This window comes from Enhydra lutris, unplaced genomic scaffold, assembly GCF_002288905.1.
Source record: "Enhydra lutris kenyoni isolate GAN:26980312 unplaced genomic scaffold, ASM228890v2 scaffoldscaffold60, whole genome shotgun sequence".
Classification (NCBI taxonomy): Eukaryota; Metazoa; Chordata; class Mammalia; order Carnivora; family Mustelidae; genus Enhydra; species Enhydra lutris.
The window spans coordinates 5,921,063-5,944,820 of NW_019154144.1; the positions used below are offsets into that span (position 1 = coordinate 5,921,063).

The 23,758-nt window shown below is 35.7% G+C and overlaps 1 protein-coding gene across 1 annotated transcript; it reads left to right on the forward strand.

Moving 5' to 3' along the window:
• The first annotated feature begins 312 nt into the window (after positions 1-312).
• On the forward strand, positions 313-19,167 carry LOC111158542 (replication factor C subunit 3). Its single transcript, XM_022520637.1, has 9 exons — positions 313-501; positions 3,069-3,206; positions 6,166-6,233; positions 8,409-8,506; positions 11,955-12,136; positions 13,266-13,402; positions 13,504-13,602; positions 17,336-17,405; positions 18,872-19,167. Exons 1-9 carry the CDS (start codon positions 415-417, stop codon positions 19,091-19,093), a joined length of 1,101 nt encoding a protein of 366 aa, XP_022376345.1. The 5' UTR covers positions 313-414; the 3' UTR covers positions 19,094-19,167.
• The last annotated feature ends 4,591 nt before the right edge of the window (positions 19,168-23,758 follow it).

The window sequence follows — 23,758 nt, forward strand, 5'->3', positions numbered from 1 at the left end:
GCGCTCAACACAGTAGATATTTTGCAGGTTTCTGCAGAACGAATGAGTGAATGAACGAATTAACAAAAGAAATTAATCGAGGAACGTGGCTTCTTTGAGGTACTTGCATTTGAAATCGGGAATATCAGAGCCAAATTTCCAATTTTGTGTAGTACTCTCTGCGCTATCATTGGAAGTGAGAGCAACAAAAATGACTACATAAACAATGAACATCAATGATTAGGTGGTGCCAACACTGCGGCTAATATTGTCCCCATCCAGCTTCCGTAGTAGACCTTAAGTCGCGTACGCGACAGGGCCGGTAGTGACGTCACGAGATTTGGAATTCGCGGGAGAACACGTCTCCGCTTCCGGACCTTGAGATCGCCCGCGCGCGGGACTTTCAAGCGTCAAACCCCGGGAGTTCCAGCTGTCATGAGCCTCTGGGTGGACAAATACCGGCCCTGCTCCTTGGGACGGCTGGACTATCACAAGGAGCAGGCGGCCCAGCTGCGCAACCTGGTGGGTCTGCGGGAGGAGGGCGGGGAGAGCGGGGAGAAGGTAGGCCCCAGCTCGGGAGTTTCGCTCCCCTAGGGAGAGGTGCATCGTCCACCCTCTTCGGAAGGTGCTGTGAAAAATGAAACAGGGAAGGGGGAAAGAGTGTGGAGGGCGGGGGCAGTGCTTGTAAACATGGAAGGCCCTCCTGAGAACTGTCCTCTGAGAACTAAGGTCTGACAGACCCTAAGTGAGAAAACCTTCAATAGAGAAATATGAGGGAAGAGTGGAGCAGGTAAAGAACAGCGAGTGCAAACTCCTTGAGGCAGGAGTGTGCCCGGCCGGTTCTAGGAACCTCAAGAACGCCACTGTAGCTGGATAATAATAGGCCGGGGTTGGGGGAGCGGGGAGCGTAGTAGGAAATCTTGCGGGGTGTGTAGCTGGACCGGGGAGGTGCAGATCCTGTAAATCCTCGTAGGGTGAGATAGGGAGCCATTGGAAGGTTTTGGGTAGAGAAGTGACATCATCTGACTTTACTTTTTAACAGGTTTACTTAAAATTTCTTGGTGTCATTGCCCTTATTTACAAAAAGGAAGGTATTTACTAATTTCGGAGGTAATTTCTAATTCTAAAATAGGTTGTATTAGGTCGGCCTTGTGTTTAATTCCTTATGGAACATTTTTTTTTTCTTTTCTCCAACCTGATGTGTATTTTCTTGTTGTAGTTGGTAAAAGTGTCTAATAGCAATGTTTTCCGAAAGAGGGAAAATGCCTCCCTTTTTTCCAGGTGCATTGTGGTGATTTCCCTCATCTTTTAGTGTATGGACCATCAGGGGCTGGAAAAAAGACAAGAATTATGTGTATTCTACTGAATCTTTCAGGAAATGTAGAAGGAAGAAGGGTCTTGAGAAAAATCTGCTATCTGTGGAAGCTATTTATCCCGTCCTTTTAAGAATCTAATAGTACTGTATGCTAACGGAAGTGTTTTGCTCAGATCTGTTTCTTCAATACCCACCTTCTTTTAGAGTTAACTATTTTTCAAAAATGAGAAATAATAATAATTAAAAAAAAATCCATCCTTATATGAAAGTCATTAGAAAAATGATAATGTGAGCTTTTTTTTTTTAATGGTATTCCATCTATACTCATTTAAAATCTATTACAGCTATATACTTCATGTTTAGACAAATTGTGTTTTCTCAAAGTAGCTTTCATTTTGATTTTCTTAGTTATAGGATATATTTTCTATTCTATGACCATCTTTTTGTTGTACAGAATTTGGAGTAAATATTTTGGACAAAAATTTAATATAATGGTCTTGTGTGTGATAGATTTGCCTTTAAAAAATGTTCACCCATTATACTGCTGAATCTGCAACTTACTGAAACTGTGAAGTCTTTATTTTGGCTAGATTGAGTTTAAGAAGCAGAGGCAGCAGTACTTGTGAAGCACCTGCTATTTTCCATGCACTGTTTGGGATGAATAGTTCCTTTCCTTGAAACTTTTCAGTGGAAGAGACAGATCAGTTTACAAAGTATTAAAATTTATTGCAATAGTCACTTCTGTTAAGGTACTTATTTTGTTTTTTCTATAATGCTTACATAGAAGCTTTTGCTCCACAAGATATTATGCCCTTGAAGTTGTGGTTTGTATTTTCATCATTTTTATACCCTTCATAGCACTCATTCTCAGGCCTGACTGATTATCAAAGTCACCTGGGAAGCTGTTTAAGTGCACACAGTCTTGTAGTCTGTTGCAGTACTGTCAATGCCCTACTCCATCCCATTGCTCTTAACTTGTGAGTGCACACAGACCGACTTCCAGCTTCCTGGATCTGTGTGTCCCGAAGGCTTTTTTTTTTTTTTTTTTTTTTGCTGACATCCCTAAGCAGACTTGAAATGCCTGGGAAATAATTGTCCTCCCTTAATCCCAACCACTTTCCCAAGCAAGCTTCATCAAGAGACTGATGAGAAATAGAATATCATGCTCCAGCTTCCCCACCTCTTGGATGGGTTAACACTGTGGTGTTTTTTTCACACTGGCTTTAAGAGTATCCCTAGCAGAAGTCAACCCGATGCCCAGAGTGGTATTTAAGCAGATGATACACTCATTGGCTGCCTTCCTGACCTTGCTTTGCTTCCCTTTTCCCCTACAAAGTTTTCCTTTACCTCTCAAATAAACCAGATACACTTAGTTCTTATAAGAGGGACTGTAGAAGCCCAAACTAAGACAGGCATCTGTCTCAGAGTTACTGAATTATAATCTCTCGGATAGAGTGTGGTATTTAGTCTTTTATTTTAAAAAATTCTCTAGGAGATTTTAACAGACTTGGTTTGGAAGTTTTTGCTTTCTAGCACATGGTGTGTTATCTTGCATGTACTATGCTTAGTATTTAATTATATAAAATTAATGGCAGGGGAATAATCAACATTTCAGTTAATTTTAAAAAGTCTCAGTTTATATATACTCATACATATATGTTTTTAAGTATCTCCACCTCAGAGGTGGAGACACAAAATATTTGATACCTGAAAAGTAGTTTAATTCTATCTAGAGTAGTTGTTTGACCAGGGAAAATGCCTCCCTTTTTTCCAGGTGCAGTGTGGTGATTTTCCTCATCTCTTAGTGTATGGACCATCAGGGGCTGGAAAAAAGACAAGAATTATGTGTATTCTACGTGAACTTTATGGTGGTGGAGTGGAAAAATTAAGAATTGAACATCAGACCATCACAGTAAGCATTTTACTTTGAGACCTCTAAATAACAGGGATTTTTCAGTCCTCATCATACATATTCCTGTGGCCCCAGCCATTGTTGCCCATGTGTGTTTAAGAATTTTACAGATAACCCAGGTACACAGGATTGAGAACTACTGATGTATAGACCTAATTATTAAAACCAGACCAGAGTCAGTTATATCAAAGAGAAAATATGAGCAACAGGAGATTTTTGGGTAAAATGTAGGTGGTGGGATTCCTTTTAGATTATCTAGTGAATCAGTACCTCAGCTGGAACTGGAACTCAAGTCTCTAGAATTCATTGTTCTGAGAGCAGTAGTGGGTTTGGAAAGGGAGTGATTTTGAAAAAAAATTTAAATACGGAATCAGGCAACTTGGTAGAGATTGGGCAGCTGTTTAGAAAAGGAGGCATGAAGCTCTGGGATGTTCAGAGAATTTCTGTGATGTTGCCCTTTGCCCTTGGCTGAGCTTTCCAGCCTCATACCATGCAGTGCCTTTTCATACTCCTTATAGACAGTGTTTAAGATTTAGCTGAAATACCTCCGCTCGTTGTGCCCCCAATCCCTTTAGAATTAATTTTTCCTTCTACCATCCATAGTTTATACTTTTTAGAGTACTTACTTTGTTTGGCCTTGATTACAGTTTTTCTTTTTTATTTTGACAAGATATTATTTGTTTTGAAGTTATGTAGGGAACATGTCCGGTTCATTTTTATATCCTTCATAGGCCCTGGTGTAGCATCTTGTACATATTAGGCACTGAAAAAAAAAGTATGCTGAGTGACTGGATGATAAGTAGTACTATTAATAGAATCTTTGGGAAGACAAATGGATTTTAGGCTACTGTTTATGAACTTGTATTTAGACACATTGAGTTTGAGGTGCTGGTGGTACACACTGGAGGGAATTCTTAAAAAGTGTGCAGGGACAAATTTAACAAGAGTGTAGATTTGTGGGAAGAAAACTAATATTTTATAAAAAGACAAAAAACAAGAGCTGATCAAATGGAAAGTTGCAGCAAGTGCTCAGAGGCTTAATACTTTAAAATCTTTTCTATCCAAGTTACAGTATAAATTTCAATGAAATTATAGTAAATTATAGTTAAAATCCAACATTTTTTTAGTTGTAGGAAATGATCTTAAAGTACATATGGAAGAATACATTTCTGAGGCTAGCTAAAGTACAAAAAAGATTTGTGAAGTGGGACTTGTATGATGAGATCTTAAATCCTATTGTAAGGCTACTGTAATCAAAACAATATTGTATTGGCTTGGGAATAGAGAATTCAATCAGTAGAACTTATTAGAGAGGCCCAAAATATGGTAGCTGCTTCAAATCAGTGTTAAAAGCATGAGTCAGCAAGATGTGCCAGCATAACTAGTTATCTGCCCTGAAGAAAATAAAGTTGAATCCCTATGATTCATAATTTGTGAAAATGTGAAAATGAATTTCATATGAATTAAAGTCTTAAATGTTAAAATGAAATACTTAATTACTTAAATGAATAGCCTATGGTCAGGAATACCTTTTTTTTTTAATACCTATTAATAAAAACATGGAAGTGATAGAAAAAAATATGTGCCTTTATATATATATATATATATATATATATGTATATATATACACACACACACACACACACACACATAGGTGCTTATATATATATGTGAAATTTACAAGTTTATATGACAAGATAACATAAAATCAGTAGAAAAATGAAAAATGAAAAATTGTCAAAAAATATTTGAAAGGAACAAGTTAGATAAAAGATTTTATAAATTAACAACGGAAAGACAAATAACCTAGTAGAAAACTGAATGAAAGTCTCAAGAGAGAAATATAAGCAACCAATAAACATATGTAAAGATGTTTGACATTCGTGATAGTTGAAGAGAAACAAGTGAGTCTGTTAGGAAAGTGGCAGAAACTGAGGACATTATGTAAAACCTGCAGGCGGGGAATGTGGGGGAAGAGTATTTGTTGCCAATGGAAAACTGGCATTTGTTAGTTTTTTGTTTTTTTGAAAACAGTCTGGTTATACATACACACATACACATAAAACATTAGAAAACATATCCCCTTCAATCCAGCAAATTCCTTATTGGGAATCTGTTACATAGAAATCAAGTCAGTACATTAGACATATGTAGAAGGATATTAATTGTGGGATTGTTTGAGATGTCAAAAAGCAAGAAGCAAACACTCATCGGTACGACTGTCTCTGGGACATCGAAGTTACAGGCTGATAAGCAACTACCCTATATCAGTGTCAGAGGGTAATTGCCTAGGTGTTAAACTAAGAAAAGTAAAACAAATAGATATGATTGCTTCTTTTTTTAATAACTCTTTTTTACAAGAAACATTGACACTATAGAAATATATAAAAATGTATAAAATATAAAAAGTATATATAAATATACATATATATGTTATGGTAAAGTCTGAACAGACATATGCAGACTGTTGACAGTGATGATCTGCTCATAATGGAATGGTTTGTAGATATCTGGAGGTAGAGGGAAAAAAATAATCATAGTAAGAACAGGATGTGTGTTGTGATCCAGTTTATATAGAAACGTGTTTATTTGCACATTGAGAAAAGAATGAAGTTAAAATATTAGTGGTGGTTATCTAAAGTTGTTTTTTTTTTTTTTAATTTATTTATTTGAGAGAGAGAGAGAGAGATCACAAGTAGGCAGGGAGGCAGGCAGAGAGAGAGGGGGGCAGCAGGCTCTCTGCTCAGCAGGGAGCCTGATGCGGGGCTCGATCCCAGAACCCTGGGATCATGACCTGGGCCGAAGGCAGAGGCTTAAGCCACTGAGCCACCCAGGCGCCCCTTAAAGTTTTTTTTTAATAAAACATAAATTGTTTATTTTTAAAAAACAATGAAATACGGAAAAGAGGAGAAATGGCCAGTAAATAAACATTAAAAACATCTATTTTCTTTGTCCGCAGACTCCATCTAAAAAGAAAATTGAAATTAGCACTATTGCAAGCAATTATCACCTTGAAGTTAATCCCAGGTAAGGCTACTATATAGAAATTAAGCCTTTTTTTTTTTTTTAAGAGTAGAACCCATTATTGAAATAGAATCATATATGGAAGCACAGTATATACACAAATGTAATGCTGCTCAATGTGAAATAGGGAGCCTAGAAGCTTTCTGCTTCTCCCTTTGTCTTTGATTCCTGAGTCAAATAATTTTAATAATTAAATTTTCTTGCTCTACAGACTTAAATTCTATTAAATTTTAATAATTAAATATACTCTGTTTTATAAGAGTACATTTCATAGTCACTAAATTTTTGTTATATTGACTAATTCAGAACGGATGAGCAAAGTAAAGTATGTCTAAAAAGTTTGTAATGTGAGTGAATATTTCAGAATGTGAATTTGGGTTATAATTTTTTTTTTGCCACTCCTTTGTTTCATATTCTTGATTAGAGTGTGTTATAATAGTCTAACAACCAATGTCTATACTATTTATCATGAGTAATTAAGATTAGGATCCTGTTGGAAGGCACATTGAAAGCTCATAAAGTACTGCTTAATACTGTAGAAGTGAATGTATTGGGAACAAAGTTGGGTAAAGCTTCAGGGTTGTCCAGTGCCTGATAATGTTTTTTAAGGAGTACAGAATCAAGGACATCTTCAGGCAAAGGCAGTGTTTTTGGGCAATGGAACAGATATGAGGATGAACATCCATTTCAAAACTGAATGGATCAGGAAGAGTATAGTTAAAAGTTAATGTGTATTCAGTAGCAGGCACTGTGTGAGCAGCTTTACATGAATTATTGTATTTAGTCATTAAAACAACCCTAACAGATAGGTGTTATTTTTTCCTCATGTATGTCCAAGAAAATTAAGAGAACTAAGATTTGGTTGGAAAGGGTCTAACCTGAAAATTAGAAGAAAATGTTAATTCCATAGACAGAAGAGAAATGTTTTGGATTCTTGACTAGGGAGTAATCATAAAAGAGACATTCCAGGTGTAGTGATCTAATAGTGAATTGAGAAAGATTTGATGGCTGTTTGGGAAAATAAACTAAAGCTGATTGTTTTGCTCTGTTTCTCATTGTGAGTTCCTCAGTAGGGAGAACAGTCAATTAGAGATGGAGCGGATTGTTTTTCAGGGGTTTGAAATCGACAGCCTAAATTAACTAGGTGACTTATGTTGGTTTGTGAGTTGCGTGACTTTAAGTGCCAAAGCAATAATGTGAGTATAAATGACAGATAATGCTTATAATTAGTCAGTAGCTTACAGAGTTCTGACTATCTTAAATTCCATTTGCTTATCCCATCCTCTTGCTAAGACCCTAAATCAGCTCCATGCTAGTGTTGGGAACAGACTTGTCTAGGCTGGTATTTTATTATTGGGGGGATGAAGAAAAGGAATGGAGATTAACATTCCTTTTCAGAGTTATTTTTACATTTTGAGTCATTGCAAGTAATTAAGAAACTTAAGGATTAGTTATTGCTCTTTTTAAGTTACAGTAAACTTGATAAAAGAACATGTTTAGTGTTTTCGGTGTCACTTACCAAATTGTAATTGAATATTAGAATATGTTGTATTTTATTTTATTTTTTTAAAGTTTTTATTTATTCATTTGACAATAAAATAAAGATTTTATTTATTCATAGACAGGCAGAGAGAGAAGAAGGGAAGCAGGCTCCCTGCTGAGCAGAGAGCCCGATGCGGGGCTCCATCCCAGGACCCTGAGATCACGACCTGAGCCGAAGGCAAAGGCTTTAACCCATTGAGCCACCCAGGCGCCCCAGAATATATTGTATTTTAATGACCCTTAAAATATTTCCCTTTGAAAGTTTTGTGAATGTAATTAGGTATGAGTGTTTTTGGGTTTTTTTTTTTTTAAGATTTTATTTATTTATTTGACAGAGAGAGAGAGAGAGAGATCACAAGTAGGCAAAGAGGCAGGGAGAGAGAAGAAGAGAAGCAGGCTCCCTGCTGAGCAGAGAGCCTGACTTGGGGCTGGATCCCAGGACCCTGAGATCATGACCTGAGCCGAAGGCAGAGGCTTAACCCACTGAGCCACTCAGGCGCCCATGTATGAGTAGTTTTGATTAAAATTTAAATAAACTCTCTTCAATGTTTTTCTTACAATAACAGATTAAGAATAAGAGCATAATATTTTCTAAATAGTTACATCTATGTTTACAATTATTTTTGTTTTCTATAGTGATGCTGGAAATAGTGACCGGGTAGTAATTCAGGAGATGTTGAAAACAGTGGCACAATCACAGCAACTTGAAACGAACTCTCAAAGAGATTTTAAAGGTATGTGATAAACAGATTTCTTTTAAGGCAGACAAGAAGTTGTACACAGTGAGTGTAAGAGAAAATGTAGTGGGAAACATAAATTCCATCTATTTAGCAAATACATTATTAACCTCCTATTCTATGGCAAACATTATGCTTTGTTATTTTTGGATATAAAAGTGAATAAGAGAGGTATGATCTCTGCTCATGAAAGTGTGTAGCCTAGTGGAATTGAATTTTGGTGGAGAGAGGATTGTTTGTACCACCTGTTTGTTATTTTAGAACTAGATGAATAATGAAAAAATACTTAAAATAAGAAATAACATTTGTTTATTTATTTATTTATTTATTTTTTAAGATTTTATTTATTTTATTTGACAGAGATTACAAGTAGGCAGAGAGGCAGGCAGAGAGAGAGAGAGGAGGAAACCGGCTCCCCACTGAGCTAGGAACCCGATGCGGGGCTCGATCCCAGGACCCTGGGATCATGACCTGAGCCGAAGGCAGAGGCTTTAACCCACTGAGCTACCCAGGCGCCCCAAGAAATAACATTTAAAAATAACTGTTCCTAGGATCAAAGTTATATGTTCATTATCAAATATTTAGAAGAATATAATTTTATAATTATAATTTTACTGTCCAGAGATTATCATTGACATTTTTGTCATTACCTTCCCATATTATTTATATGCATATATATGTGTACATTCTCATAGAAGATTTTGTGATGATAAAAATGCCAGCATTTAATGATTTTGATATATTTTGTCAAATTCTTCGTCCGAAAGGTAGACTTATCCTACCACCAGAAGTATTTGGGAGTGCCCATTATTCCCTGACGTTTATCACCACTGTGTTTAATTAGTTTTAATCTTTGTCATTTTGAGTGGAGAAAATAGTTTGTGTTTATTTTTTCTTTAGTTAGTGTGATATTTTTTCTTTTATTTATTGCTTCTTTTACTGTTTTGTGAATTGTCTGTGAATATTTCAGCCTATTTCTTACCTTTCCTCCTTAGTTCACTGTATTTCAGAATAATTTTACATGATTACAAAAATTTTACAATTTTACATTTACAAAATAATTTTACATTTTGATTTCTTTGTTTATTTGAGAGAGAGAGAGAAAAAGAGTGAGTGTGGGGAGGGGCAGAGGGAGAGAATCTCCAAGCAGACTCCTCTCTGAGCTTGGAGCCTCAGTGTGGAGCCTGTTCTCAGGGCTCAGTCCCAAGACCCTCAGATCATGATCTGAGCCGAAATCAAGAATTAGCCGCTTAACTGACTGAGTCACCTAGGTGCCCTTGTCTGTTTGTTTTTTTGCCACTATAAATGGAGTCTTCATATATTCTTTCTAGGTTTTATGTACGTATGTGATAGCTATTGATGTTTGTGTTTTAATTTTATACATTACTATGTTATTACATTCTTTTATTGTTTGTAATAGCCTTTCCATTGTTTCTTTTGAATTTTCAGATGTGTGTGCGTGTGTGTGTGTGTGTATTTATATCAATCTGTGAGTAATAGAGATGAATTTTCCCCTTGTTTCTAGTTTGTATGGCTTTAAACACTTTTTCTCTAACCTAATTATATTTGCCGGCACCTCCAGTACAGTGTTCACTAGTACTAAAGGTAGTGGATGTCCTTGTCATGACTCTGGAAGGAGAGCCTTAGAGTTTCCCCATTTAGTCATTTAGTTGCTGGGTTTTGGCCCAAGTTGTATCTATTTGATCATAAGAAAGTAAGCATTGGTTCATATTTTGAGGGTTTCTAACATAAATGTGTGTTAAATTTTTTCAAATGCTTGCTTCTGCATCTGTGAATGAGGTTTTAAGATTTTTCTTCTTAGCTGTATTGGTATTGTAGATTATATTGGGTCTTCTAGTGAAACTGCTTTGTATTTCTAGAGTAAATCTCACTTGGTCATGATGTGTTAATTTTTTAAATATGCTGCTATTTTCTGCCTACCAAGGACTTATTTTTATATCATTTGGTTTGTAGAGCTATCTTTGGTAGATTTTGGGATCAATCTCCTTATTTCTCTTTTCCCTGTTCTGTTCCATTTGGATTTCTATCTCCAGAATTTCTCCTCATTTTGAAGGATTGTTTTGGAAGGGAGCTTCATTTTATTATTTTCAGTTTACTGCTCTGTCAAACCTTGTTGCATCCAGATTCCTTTGCTCTGACCCATAAATTGAACCCCGTAGGTGCTGTTTATTTCACAGTGTGCTCTTGTGGGTGATTTGGGGTTCTGTACCCGAGGCTGTAAAAACCTAGTACATCCCTACCACACCCTCCCACACATAGTTCCTTGTTCTCACTTGCTCATATTCAGGGTTTTTAGGTAAAGCCTCTCACTTTGTTTTGATATAAATGTTACCCATGAGTCTTTGGTCTTGGAATCTCTGTTTTTATGGGGGAGAGTCAGATGTATACTGCTACCACTACCATCTTCTAGAAATAACAGAGTATGATGAAAATTCAGGAGCACCTGGATGGCTCAGTTGCTTAAGCATCTACCTTCCACTCAGGTCATGATCCTGGGGTACTGGGATAGAGCCCCGTGTTGGGCTCCCTGCTCAGTGGGGAGTCTGCTTCTCTCTCTCTGCCCCTCTCCCTGAGAACATATGCACATATGCTTGTACGTATGCTCTTTCTCTCTCTCTCTCTCAAATAAATAAATAAAATCTTCAAAAAAAAGAAAAGGAAAAATACAATAGTTGGACTCAGTTCTTACCTACAACAACTTAAAGCTGGTCCTTTATTATGGCCAGGTGGAATCTTGCTGTGTATGTGACCAGATGTCTTTATTCCTTATTGACTATGTCTCTTTCATCACTGTTTTCCAAAGTATATTTCTAGGAATGATAAGATTTAAATTGTTCCACAAAATGGTGCTCCTGTGATAAAATATTTTGTGGAAATGCAGCACAGTATCTCCCTGTATTGGTGAATTTTAGTTCATATAAATATAATAAATGCTGCAGTGAATTCTACAAAAAAGTAACATCTTTAACTTCATCTTTAACATCTTTTAACATCTTTAACTTTAGCCTAGTGTTTCTTAGGTTTGTTTTATTGGATTTAAAAAAACATTTTTTTTTTTAAGATTTTATTTATTTGACAGAGAGACACAGCAAGAGAGGGAACATAAGCAGGGGGATTGGGAGAGGGAGAAAGCAGGCTTCCCACCGAATGGGAACCTGATGTGGGGCTCAATCCCAGGATCCTGGGATCATGACTTGAGCCGAAGGCAGATGCTTAACACTGAGCCACCCTGGTACCCTGATTGGAATTTTTAAAATAAAAATCGAATAAATTATTCCCACCATACCTGAGACTTTTATATGTCCTTGCCCAAGGAAAGAATAGTATATCAAACTTATTATTTAGGATTTCACTCTAAATAATGAAGAGAAAGAGAAAGAGATAGATACTCAAGTTAAAGTTTGTTTTGTTTCTCCTCGACTAGTGGTATTATTGACCGAGGTTGACAAACTCACCAAAGACGCTCAACATGCCTTGCGTAGGACCATGGAAAAGTATATGTCCACTTGCAGATTGATCTTGTGTTGCAATTCTACATCTAAAGTGATACCACCGATTCGCAGTAGGTGCCTGGCGGTTCGTGTGCCTGCTCCCAGCATCGAAGATGTAAGTCAAGTGAGACTTTTCGGGAATTATTTTGGATTCTGTGAGTACTGTATGTACATCCCTGTCATGTTTGTTTTATAAAAACTTAGTGAAGTGTATTAGTAATTCAAGAACATCTGTGACCTGGATGCTAATTGTTAGTAGATATATAAACCAATATATATAGTAGTAAATGCCAGATATCATTATATAGGAAGTGTGATGGTAAGCTCTGTTAAGAAGAATACTGTGTATATGCCATCAGTATTTAGGAAGTTCTTCTCTTTAAGTCATTTTTTTTTTTTTTTTTTTACTTTAAACCAGTAGGTATTATGAATTTTACTAAACTAGGCAAGGACTAGTTGCTAAGTATCTTCTACTTCAAGCTGATTTAATTGGCTTTGGAAAAGACTTGAGGTTGGAGGATATAGATTTTGCAAGAAGATTAATGTGAGAATACCTTGTTCCTAGTTAGGGGACCAAAAGTAGTCTGAAACAACATAATACATGTTTTTTTTCCTTTATTGTTCTTAATACGTATAAATAAAAATGCAAATTTCTCACAATAAGCAGCTTTCCTGCTACTAATAGATTTTGGGTGATTTTATGCAAAGTAGGGATAAAAGGCAACTGACACTGTGTTAGTTGCAAAGTGGCAAAGTACCTGTATTAAATGTTTCACTTACAAACATTTTTATATAGTTAAAATTAGTTTGATGTACTTAAAATTTACTAAAGTTAAAAAGGCAAGGCTGCCAGGTTACACCACTCCTATGGGCACTGTTGTCATCTTAGTGCATGCAAATAATACCCCTGAGTCATGCAGAATTCAGCCTGTGCAGCTCTACTTGGCAGCCCTGTGAGTGGTGTCCTTATAAAAGACCTGAGGCTCTGTGTGTTTTCCTTACAGCTCCCCAAGGTGGCTGGCAGGTTTGGAATTTCAACCAGGTCTTTCTCTGGTTGCAGAGTCCGTTGCTGCCCCTTCCTGACAGCTAGACCAGACCCCTGGCTTTCTGCTTAAAGGAGCATGTGAGTTAGGATAGGGAGTGACAAAATAAAATAACAGGTCTATGAAGATGTTATCAACAGAATTCTGTCCGTGCGCTGTTTGACAGATTGTCCAATTTTGTTAATAATGTTTTGTTTGTAGATTTGTCATGTATTATCTACTGTGTGCAAGAAGGAAGGTTTGAATCTTCCTTCACAACTGGCTCATAGACTTGCAGAGAAGTCCTGTAGGAATCTCCGTAAAGCCCTACTTATGTGTGAAGCCTGCAGAGTGCAACAGTAAGTGAAAGGGGCAATTACCAGAGGAAGCACTTTGGGACAGAAGCACACTCCATTTACTTTATTGTGTAATTTTTTTTTTTTTTTTTTTTAACATGTAGATATCCTTTTAGTGCAGATCAAGAAATCCCTGAAACAGATTGGGAGGTGTATCTCAGGGAGACTGCCAATGTTATTGTCAGTCAGCAGACTCCACAAAGGTAAATAGTATCAAAGATGACCATAAAAGTTTCATCATGGCAGGTGCCTGGGCGGCTCAGTGGGTTGAGCCTCTGCCTTTGGCTCGGGTCATGATCTCGGGGTCCTGGGATCGAGCCCTGTGTTGGGCTCTCTGTTCGGTGGGGGGCCTGCTTCCTTCTCTTTCTCTACGTGCCTCTCTGCCTACTTGTGATCTCTCTCTCTGTCAAATAAATAAATAAAATCTTAAAAAAAAAAACAAAAGTTTCATCATGGAAATACTCCAGATGATGTGAGTTTTGGATTAGCTGGTTTATACTACCAATACGCCATTTAGAATTACAGTAAATCTTGTATCTGAATACTAAACTTTCGAAGAAAAAATATGTTTTAATTTTAAATGTTTAGTGGTTCAGAATAGCTGGTATGTAGTATCAATGGCTTTTATTAAGCTATTGACAGGTACATATGGAATTTATACATGAAAGAAATCTTGGAAGTTTTAGTTTTCCTTTCAGAATCTCAGATGACTTAATATTAGTATGTAACATAATGCGCTTAGTTTTCTGATATTGAAAAGAATAGTATATAACTTTGTAATTGATGGATCACATGCCAAAAAGACAACAGCTTATGAATCAGACTTCTACTGATTTTTAGCTAAGATTCTTCAGGTAACTTCATCTTAGAGTTTGAACTTTTTCACTTGTGTTATTACCCTGCTAGGAATACTTGGGCATTGGTTGTGAAGAGCAAGATTGTGTGGTAATGGTTTGAGAACTGGAAAACTGTGCTCATGTATGGTGATAAGCTCTGTTAAGAATAATACTATGTATATACCACCAGTATTTAGGAAGTATTTTTTTGTGTCACACTTGCTGAACAGTTGTTTACATTTACTTTAGTGGGCCATACTGAAAATACTTCAGCCGTTAATTGTTTGGTTTATGATAGCTTTGATTGAGAAGGGCAGTCTGCTCTTCTCCAAATCAAGAGTGACGGTCCTAAGGCCCACTACCTTTGGGAAGCCTGGAGATTTTTAAGTCCCCTTGGTGTGCAGTCTCCTACTCTTACTTACTGCCTGTCAGAACTGAGAAACCATCTTTGGAATTAAGAGAAGGTAGTTGATTGCTTTAGGAAACAGACTGGACTGAGTTCAGCCATGCAAGTTTAAGCTTTTTCGTTCATATGAAAATAATCGTGAGAAAAATATACCATGTTTCTCCTCTTGGGTGATATATCCGATGAATTCTAATTTTTATAAATATGCTGCAAAAGGATTATAACATGAACTCTTTGGCTCCTTATGTAGATGAGTGGAGGTGGATAGTCACACATAATGGGTACTTAGTATTTCATCGGCGTTTGCTAGAATGCCTATAATTCAATTATTTTAATTGAAGAATTTAATAGTTTTTAAGAAGTGCCAAACATTGTAAGTAATCTCTACAGAAAAGAAACCTTAACTTTAGGAAAAGGTGTGCATTCCATTTTGTAAAATGTTGATAAGCTATGATGTAATCTCAGCTTTAAAGAGATAAAATTCAAACAAAGCCTGTTTTAGGAGCCTTTTACTTTTGTAAAATATTTTCATATTGAAGATACTTTCTTGTTTTTTGATTTTAAAGAAGAAAACTTGGTGGAGTAGTTGTAGAACTTTCCTAATTTTAAGAGAGCTCCATGCAAGATGTAATATTTGACAATTGCTAGCTGTGTTTTTAATACTTTAGTTGATTATCACTTTGCTTAATTCTTCTAGATGCTGCTACCTCTTCTTCCAATTTTCTATACAAGTTTGGGAGGCTCTCAAATAAATTTGTTTAAGAAGAGGTGCTGTTATTTCTTATGTAAACTAACGGTTGTGGGAACTGATTCCATTGTGTTACATAAAAAGAAATTTCAGTTCCAAAAAGCATCCAGGTTGACCAGAAATATTGGGAGGGCTGGTGTCATTCTGATTGTTGGCTTACACATTACCAAATGACTTTATTGTTTTTGACCCCTTAGTCTTGATTCTTGTCTGATTTGTTTTAGAAGAGTCATAATTTTCTAATTTAGATAGCCACTAATATTTAGCAAGCAATTAGTATGTTGGTTCTTACACATTGTGGTATCATTTAAGTTACAGAACAACCCTATGAAGAAAAGTATTATATCATTTTGTAGGTAAGAAAACTGCTGTTTTGGGAGATGGTTGCTTATTCACAGATATTCTGTTAAGAATCAGAGAGAGTTGTATAATACCATGTTACTCTGACAGAAGAATTTGCACTCTTAATCACTTGCAATCCCCAAGAAACAATGATACAAAGAAAATGTAGAGTATATCCATTTTTAAGAAGTTAAGTCATACTAGAAATGAAAGACTAAGCTGAGATGCATGTAGTATGCATGAGATGAGCACAGCATAGTTATAACACATTTGTAGAGGGAAATATATCCTGATTTAACTCTTCAGAAATAAACTATGTGCATAATTGTTAAAATAATTTCATACCATCTATTATTTGTGTCTGTTTCTTTTTAATAATCAGAGTTGCTTTTTTTTTTTTTTTTTTTTTTTTTGAGATCTACTACCATGGCCAAGAAGGATCAAGGGCTTTGGAGTCCGACTTGAAATTAAAATTCTACCTCAACTACATGAGTTTTAATGGATGCTTAACCTCTCTGAACTTAAGTTCAGTGAAAGAGTGGTGTTGTGAGGTCTAAATAGCACACTGTAGTAGCCTCTTACAGAGGAATGGGTTTAGTAAATGCTTTGACAGACATTGGAAGGGTATGGATTTGGGAGTAAGGCAGATCTGTTCTTAAATTATGGTTCTGCTATAGTCATCTTTGTGAGGTTACTTAAACTATCTGAGCCTTAGTTTTTTCATCGCAAAAAAAATGGAGATAATGCCCCCACTCAGAGCTGGTGTGAGGACTAAATTAAATTGGTACAGTGTCTTGCACATAGCAGGGGCTCAGAAAATGCTAGTTTCTTTTTTCACTTTATTTACTTTTATTGTGGCACAGCTTCCTACTCTTAGAGTCCCTGGAAAAGGATTCGAACCTCCACTTTTAAGAAGTCTTAGATGAATCACTTCTCTGATCTGAAATATGGAACATCTGTGATATTATTTTAGTAAAGATTCAAAACAGTATTTTCCCTTTAGGGTACTAAGTATATATAGGAAGATAAAGATAATTGTTTTGTGTATATTTACAATTTTACTTGTCACTTTTTTCTTCCTGTTTTAAAATGTCATATGTATATTTCCCTCTTTACCCTTTTCTCTCCTGAAACTACTATAAGAAGGGCCTAGAATTAAGATCTCAGAGGTTGGAATGTTCATATTCACTTAGGCAACCTGATTCTGTGCTTAACCTGTGACCTCTTGCACTGCCCTGTGACAGGACAGTTTTGTTTCCCTTGCCACACTGCTTTTTAACTTAGCAGTTGAGATAGTAACATATATTACATATCACGCTTATATTCCCTTTTCTTACTTGTATAATTAGCGATTTATCTTTTCATGACCATTTTCTAGATGTCTGAATATAAATGTCTGACTTTTAAAGAATTCTGAACATTTTTAGAAAAATGAACTGAAATTAGGAAAAGCTTAAATGTGTATGCTAAGAATGATAAGCCACTTAAGAAAATCTCTGTATTGGATTGTTTGTTTAACTCATAAAGTGAAACAGTGAGTAGGTACTTGAAAAAATTATGTCTAATTTTTCATTATAAAATATTAATTATCTTGTTTTATATAGGCTCCTTGAAGTTCGTGGAAGACTTTATGAGCTTCTAACTCATTGTATTCCTCCTGAAATAATAATGAAGGTAATCTGATTTCAGATCTTCAACCATTTATAATCATAAGATTTGGATTTGGGGTATGTGATCACAGGACTTTTGCAGTACTGAGACATGTTGTCATCTCTTTTTATCTAGCTCATTAATTCAACAGATATTTATTGAGCCTCTCCTTATGTCAGACACCATTAATGGAGTGTTGAAGAAGACTAGGGAGGGCCTGCTTTTAGACAATTTATATTTTAGTGGTGTGAAATGGGAAACAAGAAGCAAAAGAATTTCAGAATTTTGTAAGTGCTAAAAGGAAGTAACAAAGTGAAATGATAGTAATGGAAGTTGGGCTGTGGAAAGTCAGCAACAGCTTCTATGAGGAAGGCATGTTTAAACTGAGCTTTGGAGGATTTAAAGAAGAGAACCATGTAAATAAATGAGAACAAGTACAGGTGACCCTTCAACCTTCTGGAGGGATTAATGCCCTGATCCCCAGCATAATTGAAATCCGCATAGAATTTTTAACTACACCCAAATTTAACTACTAATAGTCTACTGTTCACCAGAAGCCTTACTGATAACATAAACATTTGATTAACACATTATATGTATATATTATATACTGTATTACAATAAAGTAAGCTAGGGAAAAGAAAAATTACTAAGGAAATTGTAAGGAAAATACATTTATAGTATTGCACTTACTGAAAAAAATCCTTTTGTAAGTGGACCCTCACAGTTAAAACCCATGTTTTTTAAGAGCTGTATTTCAGATGACGATGTTAGTGCACATGGGAAATGACATTAAAAGAGTTAGCAGAGTCTGGTCTATGTAGGATATTGTGAAGCACAGCCTTAGGTTTGGTCTTTTAGCTACCTAGCCAGCTGTGTTGATTGACTTGGATGTTAGAGAATGCAGGGTTTTTGTTTGTATTTATTAAAATTACATGGCAATACCTACATGAAACAATTCAAATTATACTAAATTTAAAAGAGAAAATGAAGGTCCACCCTTCCATTTCCATAAGGGTAAGCACTTTCAACAGACCTGTATTCTAGTCACAGAAATGAGACCATATGTATGGCTGTGTGTGTGTATAGTTGCACTGTGTTTTTTTATTCGACAGTGTAGCATGGACGATATTTCATGACAGTATGGGTTTGTTTTATCCTAGTGGATGAATGGAATGTCATTGTAGGACTATAGCATAGGTTTTTGAATATGACCCTGTTGGTGGAACCGGAGGTTTCTACAGATTATTATTATAACTAGTAATGCTGCAGTAAGCATCTTTGTATTTATATCTCTGCACCCTCAATTTGGCATTTGGAATATGATTGAGAACTGCCACATTTCTACTTTATAGAAAGGGTATACAATTTTTTGTTTTTGGATGAAGACTGCCATTCCATATAAAAGAATTAAAGATTTTGGAAAACTTGTTCACTTTTTTTTTTTTTTTTAAATGGTTACTATTTAATTACTAGTTATCTTTTTTCAGGGCCTTCTCTCAGAACTTTTACATAATTGTGATGGACAACTGAAAGGGGAAGTGGCCCAGATGGCTGCTTACTATGAACATCGTCTACAGCTGGGTAGCAAAGCCATTTATCACTTGGAAGCATTTGTAGCCAAATTTATGGCACTTTATAAGAAGTTTATGGAGGATGGATTGGAAGGCATGAGTTTTGACATCTTGACGTCTATCCTTAATTCTTCCTAATATTTCTCAGTATCAGCATTTACGTTCATTTTATATTGGAAGAGCTGCAGGTAAAATAAACTTACTTTACTTAATCATGTCTTATTTGTGGTTTTTTTTTTTTTTTTTTTTGGTAATAATCTCCCTGTGAATTAACATTATACTCTTAAGTTAAATAATTGTTCCTTCATACTAAAGAAATATATTGAAAGGACACAACTTGAAACTTTAGAGTCCAGAAACATCATTTTAATGTACTTTGAAAATTTGCTATCCCAAGTATGCAATGCTGGGCCTCTCATTTGCCATTTATTCCTTCATCTGTTGGAGGAAGTTTACCACATGCAAAAGCAGAGATTATTTTCTATCCTCCAAGGGACCATTTTTGGCCACAGGCACGTAACTCTTTGCTTGGCAGGTCATTACCTGTAATCATATTTCCCCTCAATCAAGACCTATATTTCTGCAGGAACTATAAGGGTTGATTTTTGAAATATAATAGCATGAATATGAAGAATATTGTTGGAGCCATTTCTGTTGAAGCTACAGAAATCCAACTTTTATTTCAGTGATTCAGATTTGGTATTAGGTTGGGTACTAAGAAGTATGCATGTTTTCAATAAATGCTTGAGGTTCCTGAAGAACATGTGTCTTGTGGTTCACAGCAAAGGTATATTAAGTATAGAAATTACTCTTTGAGCAAGTGTATTTTTGTGTCATTGATCTATCTTTTGCAACATTTTTTTCATTAGAAATTTGGTTCATGGAACAAAGAGTTTGCTTGACAGATTTGTATATCAGGCTCTGAACAGTTAATTTAATTTGTGGCAAAAGAAGCGTGACTCTAAAATAAGCTAAACCAATAAGGTGAAATAAAAGATTTTGAATTTATATAAGTTAAATTACCTCTGTAAGGGTAACAGGGAGACTTTTAATAGGTTCTTTTAGTAGTGAGTGATAAAAAAAAAATCAAGAAATGTTTAATTGACAGATACAGCTGCACACATGCAAAAAAGCCTAATACTATTTTAGGCTTGTGGGAAATTAGGTCAAGAGAGGTGATGATTGCCTTTCTGTTGCTGGTTGTACAAGTTAGGCCCCAGTTGGCAGTCGCAGTCATTGAGGGGCTTATATGCCAGGAAGGATATACGGACATTGTAACAAAAGAACTGGGAAAGTGAGATGTGGGAGAGCTAAGAATGTTTTAATTTGGAAAAAAGAAAAGTAAAAATACGGTGACTTTCTTTTAATGTTTAGAATAATGGACTTGGAAGTATGAGTGGTCTTATAATTTGCTTATCTCTAGAGCAGTGCTTCTCAGAGTAGAATCTCTGGACCAGAACCAGCATCACCTGGGAACTAAGAAACACAAATTCTCAATTTTCATTCCACATCTACTGAATCAGCAACTATGGGAACGGGCCTCAGCAATCTTTGTGTTGTACCACCTCTTTAGGGAATTCTGATGTAAGTTTAAGTTTGAGAACCACTGCTCTAGAGAATATATACTTAGGATCAGTGGGTGTAGATTAAAGAGCGACAGTTGGAGGTGAAGAACAACTTTCTAACAGTGGCTACCATAATTGTTTGGCAAACTTGAGGTCTCCTTATAAACAGGAAGTGTTCGGGGGGAGAATTAATGGAGAATGCAATGCCCACATATGCTAGACATTGCACTGGAAACTTTATGTATTATTATAACCTTACATTTCTAGGAGGTAGGTATTATCTTTGTTCTATAAAAATAAAGAAGCTGAGGTTTAGAGAAATGAAGTATAATTTATATAATAAAACATACCCATTTAAAGTCTATGATTTTTGACAAACATTCAGAGTAGCTATTATCCTAATCAGGATACAGATTTCATCACCTTAAAAAGTTTCTTACACATTCCTTTACAGACAGTCCATCCCTACCCTGGCCTAAGTGACCAGTGATCTACTTGCTGTCATTATAGGTTAGTTCTGCCTGTATGTAGAGTCAAATACTGTATAGTCTTTTTGTCAGGCTTCATTGTCTCAGAAATAAAAATGAGATTCCTCTATATTGTTGAAACTTAATGTTATACTAATTTCAATTTTTATTGGCCAGTAATGAGTAATGTTTGTATATGTTTTAAGCCTCTTTACTTACTGATGGACCTTTCGGTGTCCAGGTTTTGGTTGTTATCAACAGACTTCCTCTGAATATTGTTGTGTAAGTCTTTTTATGGACTTACTGTTTTCATTGTCTTGAGTAGAATGACTGGACATAAGCTAGGTGTAAGTTTAACTTTTAAGAAGTTGCCAAACAGGCTTCCCAATGAGGTTGTACCATTTTACATTCCTACCAACAAAATATGAGAGTCGTAGTTGGTCCTATAAAATTGGTTTCATTGATTTTTTGTACTGTTTATATTTTATTGATTACCTTTTTATCTTTATAAATCCCATCCTCCTACTTTGATTCAGTTTGCTCTTATTTTTCCAGAATCTTAACATGGAAATTTAGATGAATGATATTAGACCATTTTTTTCTAATATCATTTAAAATTAAAAATTTAACCCTGCATACTGATCTAGTTTCCTCTATAAACTTTGGTATCTTGTGTTTTCATTTCCATTAGTTTAAATTATTTTTTAATTTCACCTGTGATATTTTTTCTTTGATTGAATCATTACTTGGACATGTGTTAATTTCCAAATAATTAAGATTTTCCAGATACATTTTCAGGTTTTCTTTATTCTTTTTAATTTTCTGTCATTTACTGAAAGGAATATTGGAATCTCCAGCCATAATTATGGATTTGTCTGATTCTATTCTTTTGGGTTTTACCTCATGCATTTTGAAGCTATTAGGTGCAAACATATTAAGGATTATTATGTCTTGCTGATGCATTGACACCTTTGTCATTACAAAACGTGCCTCTTTATTTCTGATAATACTTATTGCACTAAATCTACAGTATCTAATATTAATATAGCTTCTCCAGCTTGCTTTTGCTGAGAGTTTGCTTGGTGGACATATTTGTAGCTAAGGTCTGCTAGCAGTGAATTCTCAGTTTTGTTTATCTGGAATGTATCTTTTATCTTCATTTATAGAAATCTTGGTTGATGTTACTTTTATTTTTTTTTCCCACAGCACTTTAAATATTTCTTCTACTACCTTCTGTTATTTCTCCCGAGAAGTTGATTAACATGTGTGGGGCCCCTGAGTGGCCCAGTCAGTCAAGCATCTGACTCTTGATTTTGGCTCTTCTACTACCGTCTGTTATTTCTTCTGAGAAGTTGATTAAGATGTGTTGGGGCCCCTGGGTGGCCCAGTCAGTCAAGCATCTGACTCTTGATTTTGGCTCAGGTCATGATCTCAGGGTCAAGGAATTGAGCCCTGCATGGGGCTCAGTGCTCAGTGCAGAATCCGCTTGTCTCTCCCTCTGGTCTTCTACTTGTTCTCTCTCTCCCCCTTTTTTTTTTTTTTTTTTTTTTTAAAGATTTTATTTATTTATTTGACAGAGATCACAAGTAGGCAGAGTCAGGCAGAGAGAGAGAGGAGGAAGCAGGCTCCCTGCCAAGCTGAGAGCCCGAAGTGGGACTCGATCCCAGGACCCTGAGATCATGACCTGAGCCGAAGGCAGAGGCTTAACCCACTGAGCCACCTAGGCGCCCTCTCTCTCTCTCTCTTTCAAATAAACTGTTAAGATGTGTCTTGACACTATTTTTCTTAGTATTTTCCTGTTTATATTGCTTCATATTTATTGCTTCATATTTGTTGTTATTGCCATTTCTCACTGTTCTTCAGTTTGGATAGGTTCTGTTGCCTTCAAGTTCACTGATCTTTAGCAGAGTTAAACTTGCTTTTAAGACCATGCAGTGAAATTGTAATTTTAAATAATCAATTTTTCCATCTGGAAGTTAAGTTTCATTTGGTTCTTTGTTATATTTTACATTTCTCATTCTGTCCATGATTTTTTAAAAATTTCTTAAATATATTAATTAATTAATTAATATATTAATAATAACCCTTTTGAAATCTTTGACATTTTCATCATATCAGTCATTTCTAGATCTGTTTATGATAATTTTTTCAGTTCATAGGCCAGGTATCCTGCCATGAATTTTTATTGGATGCTGGATATTTTGAATATTACATTGTAATGTTAGATTTTTAAATGTCTGAAATCAGTTGTCTTTAAAGAGGTTTTTTTTTTTTTTTTTTTTTTTTTTTTTAATTACTAGAGTGTATAAGCGAGCATGGGGGATGGGGTGGAAGGAGAGGGAGAGACAGTCCTTTGCAGAGTGTGGCAGAGATGGGTCTTATGACCCTGAGATCATGACTTGAGCCAAAACCAAGAGCCTGACACTCAATCGACTGAGCCACCCGGGCTCCCCTAAACAGTTTTGAACTTTGTTTTAGCAGCGGTTATTTGATTAGTAGCTTAATCCCTTTGGCTGCTTATTTTTCACCATTTCTTGGAGTAGTTTCTATCTGTAATTGAGCTTTAAAACTGAGGCATGATTTTTGATGTTCTACTAAATGCCCTAGAGATCATTGAGGTGTCTATAACCTGAATCACCAGAGATCAAATGTCATCCAGCTCTGCGTGAGCTCTGGTAATTTTTTAGCTTTTAGTTTCCAACAGATCTTTTCCCAGTAGTTTTTTTTTGTTTTGTTTTTTGTTTTTTTTTGTGATCTGGCTTTGTGGAGTC

Coding starts and splice junctions, on each gene's coding strand:
- LOC111158542 (XM_022520637.1), top strand. CDS start 415: ATGAGCCTCTGGGTGGACAAATACCGGCCCTGCTCCTTGGGACGGCTG. Junction 3,207..6,165: donor TTGAACATCAGACCATCACA/GTAAGCATTTTA, acceptor CTTTGTCCGCAG/ACTCCATCTAAAAAGAAAAT. Junction 13,603..17,335: donor AGTCAGCAGACTCCACAAAG/GTAAATAGTATC, acceptor TGTTTTATATAG/GCTCCTTGAAGTTCGTGGAA.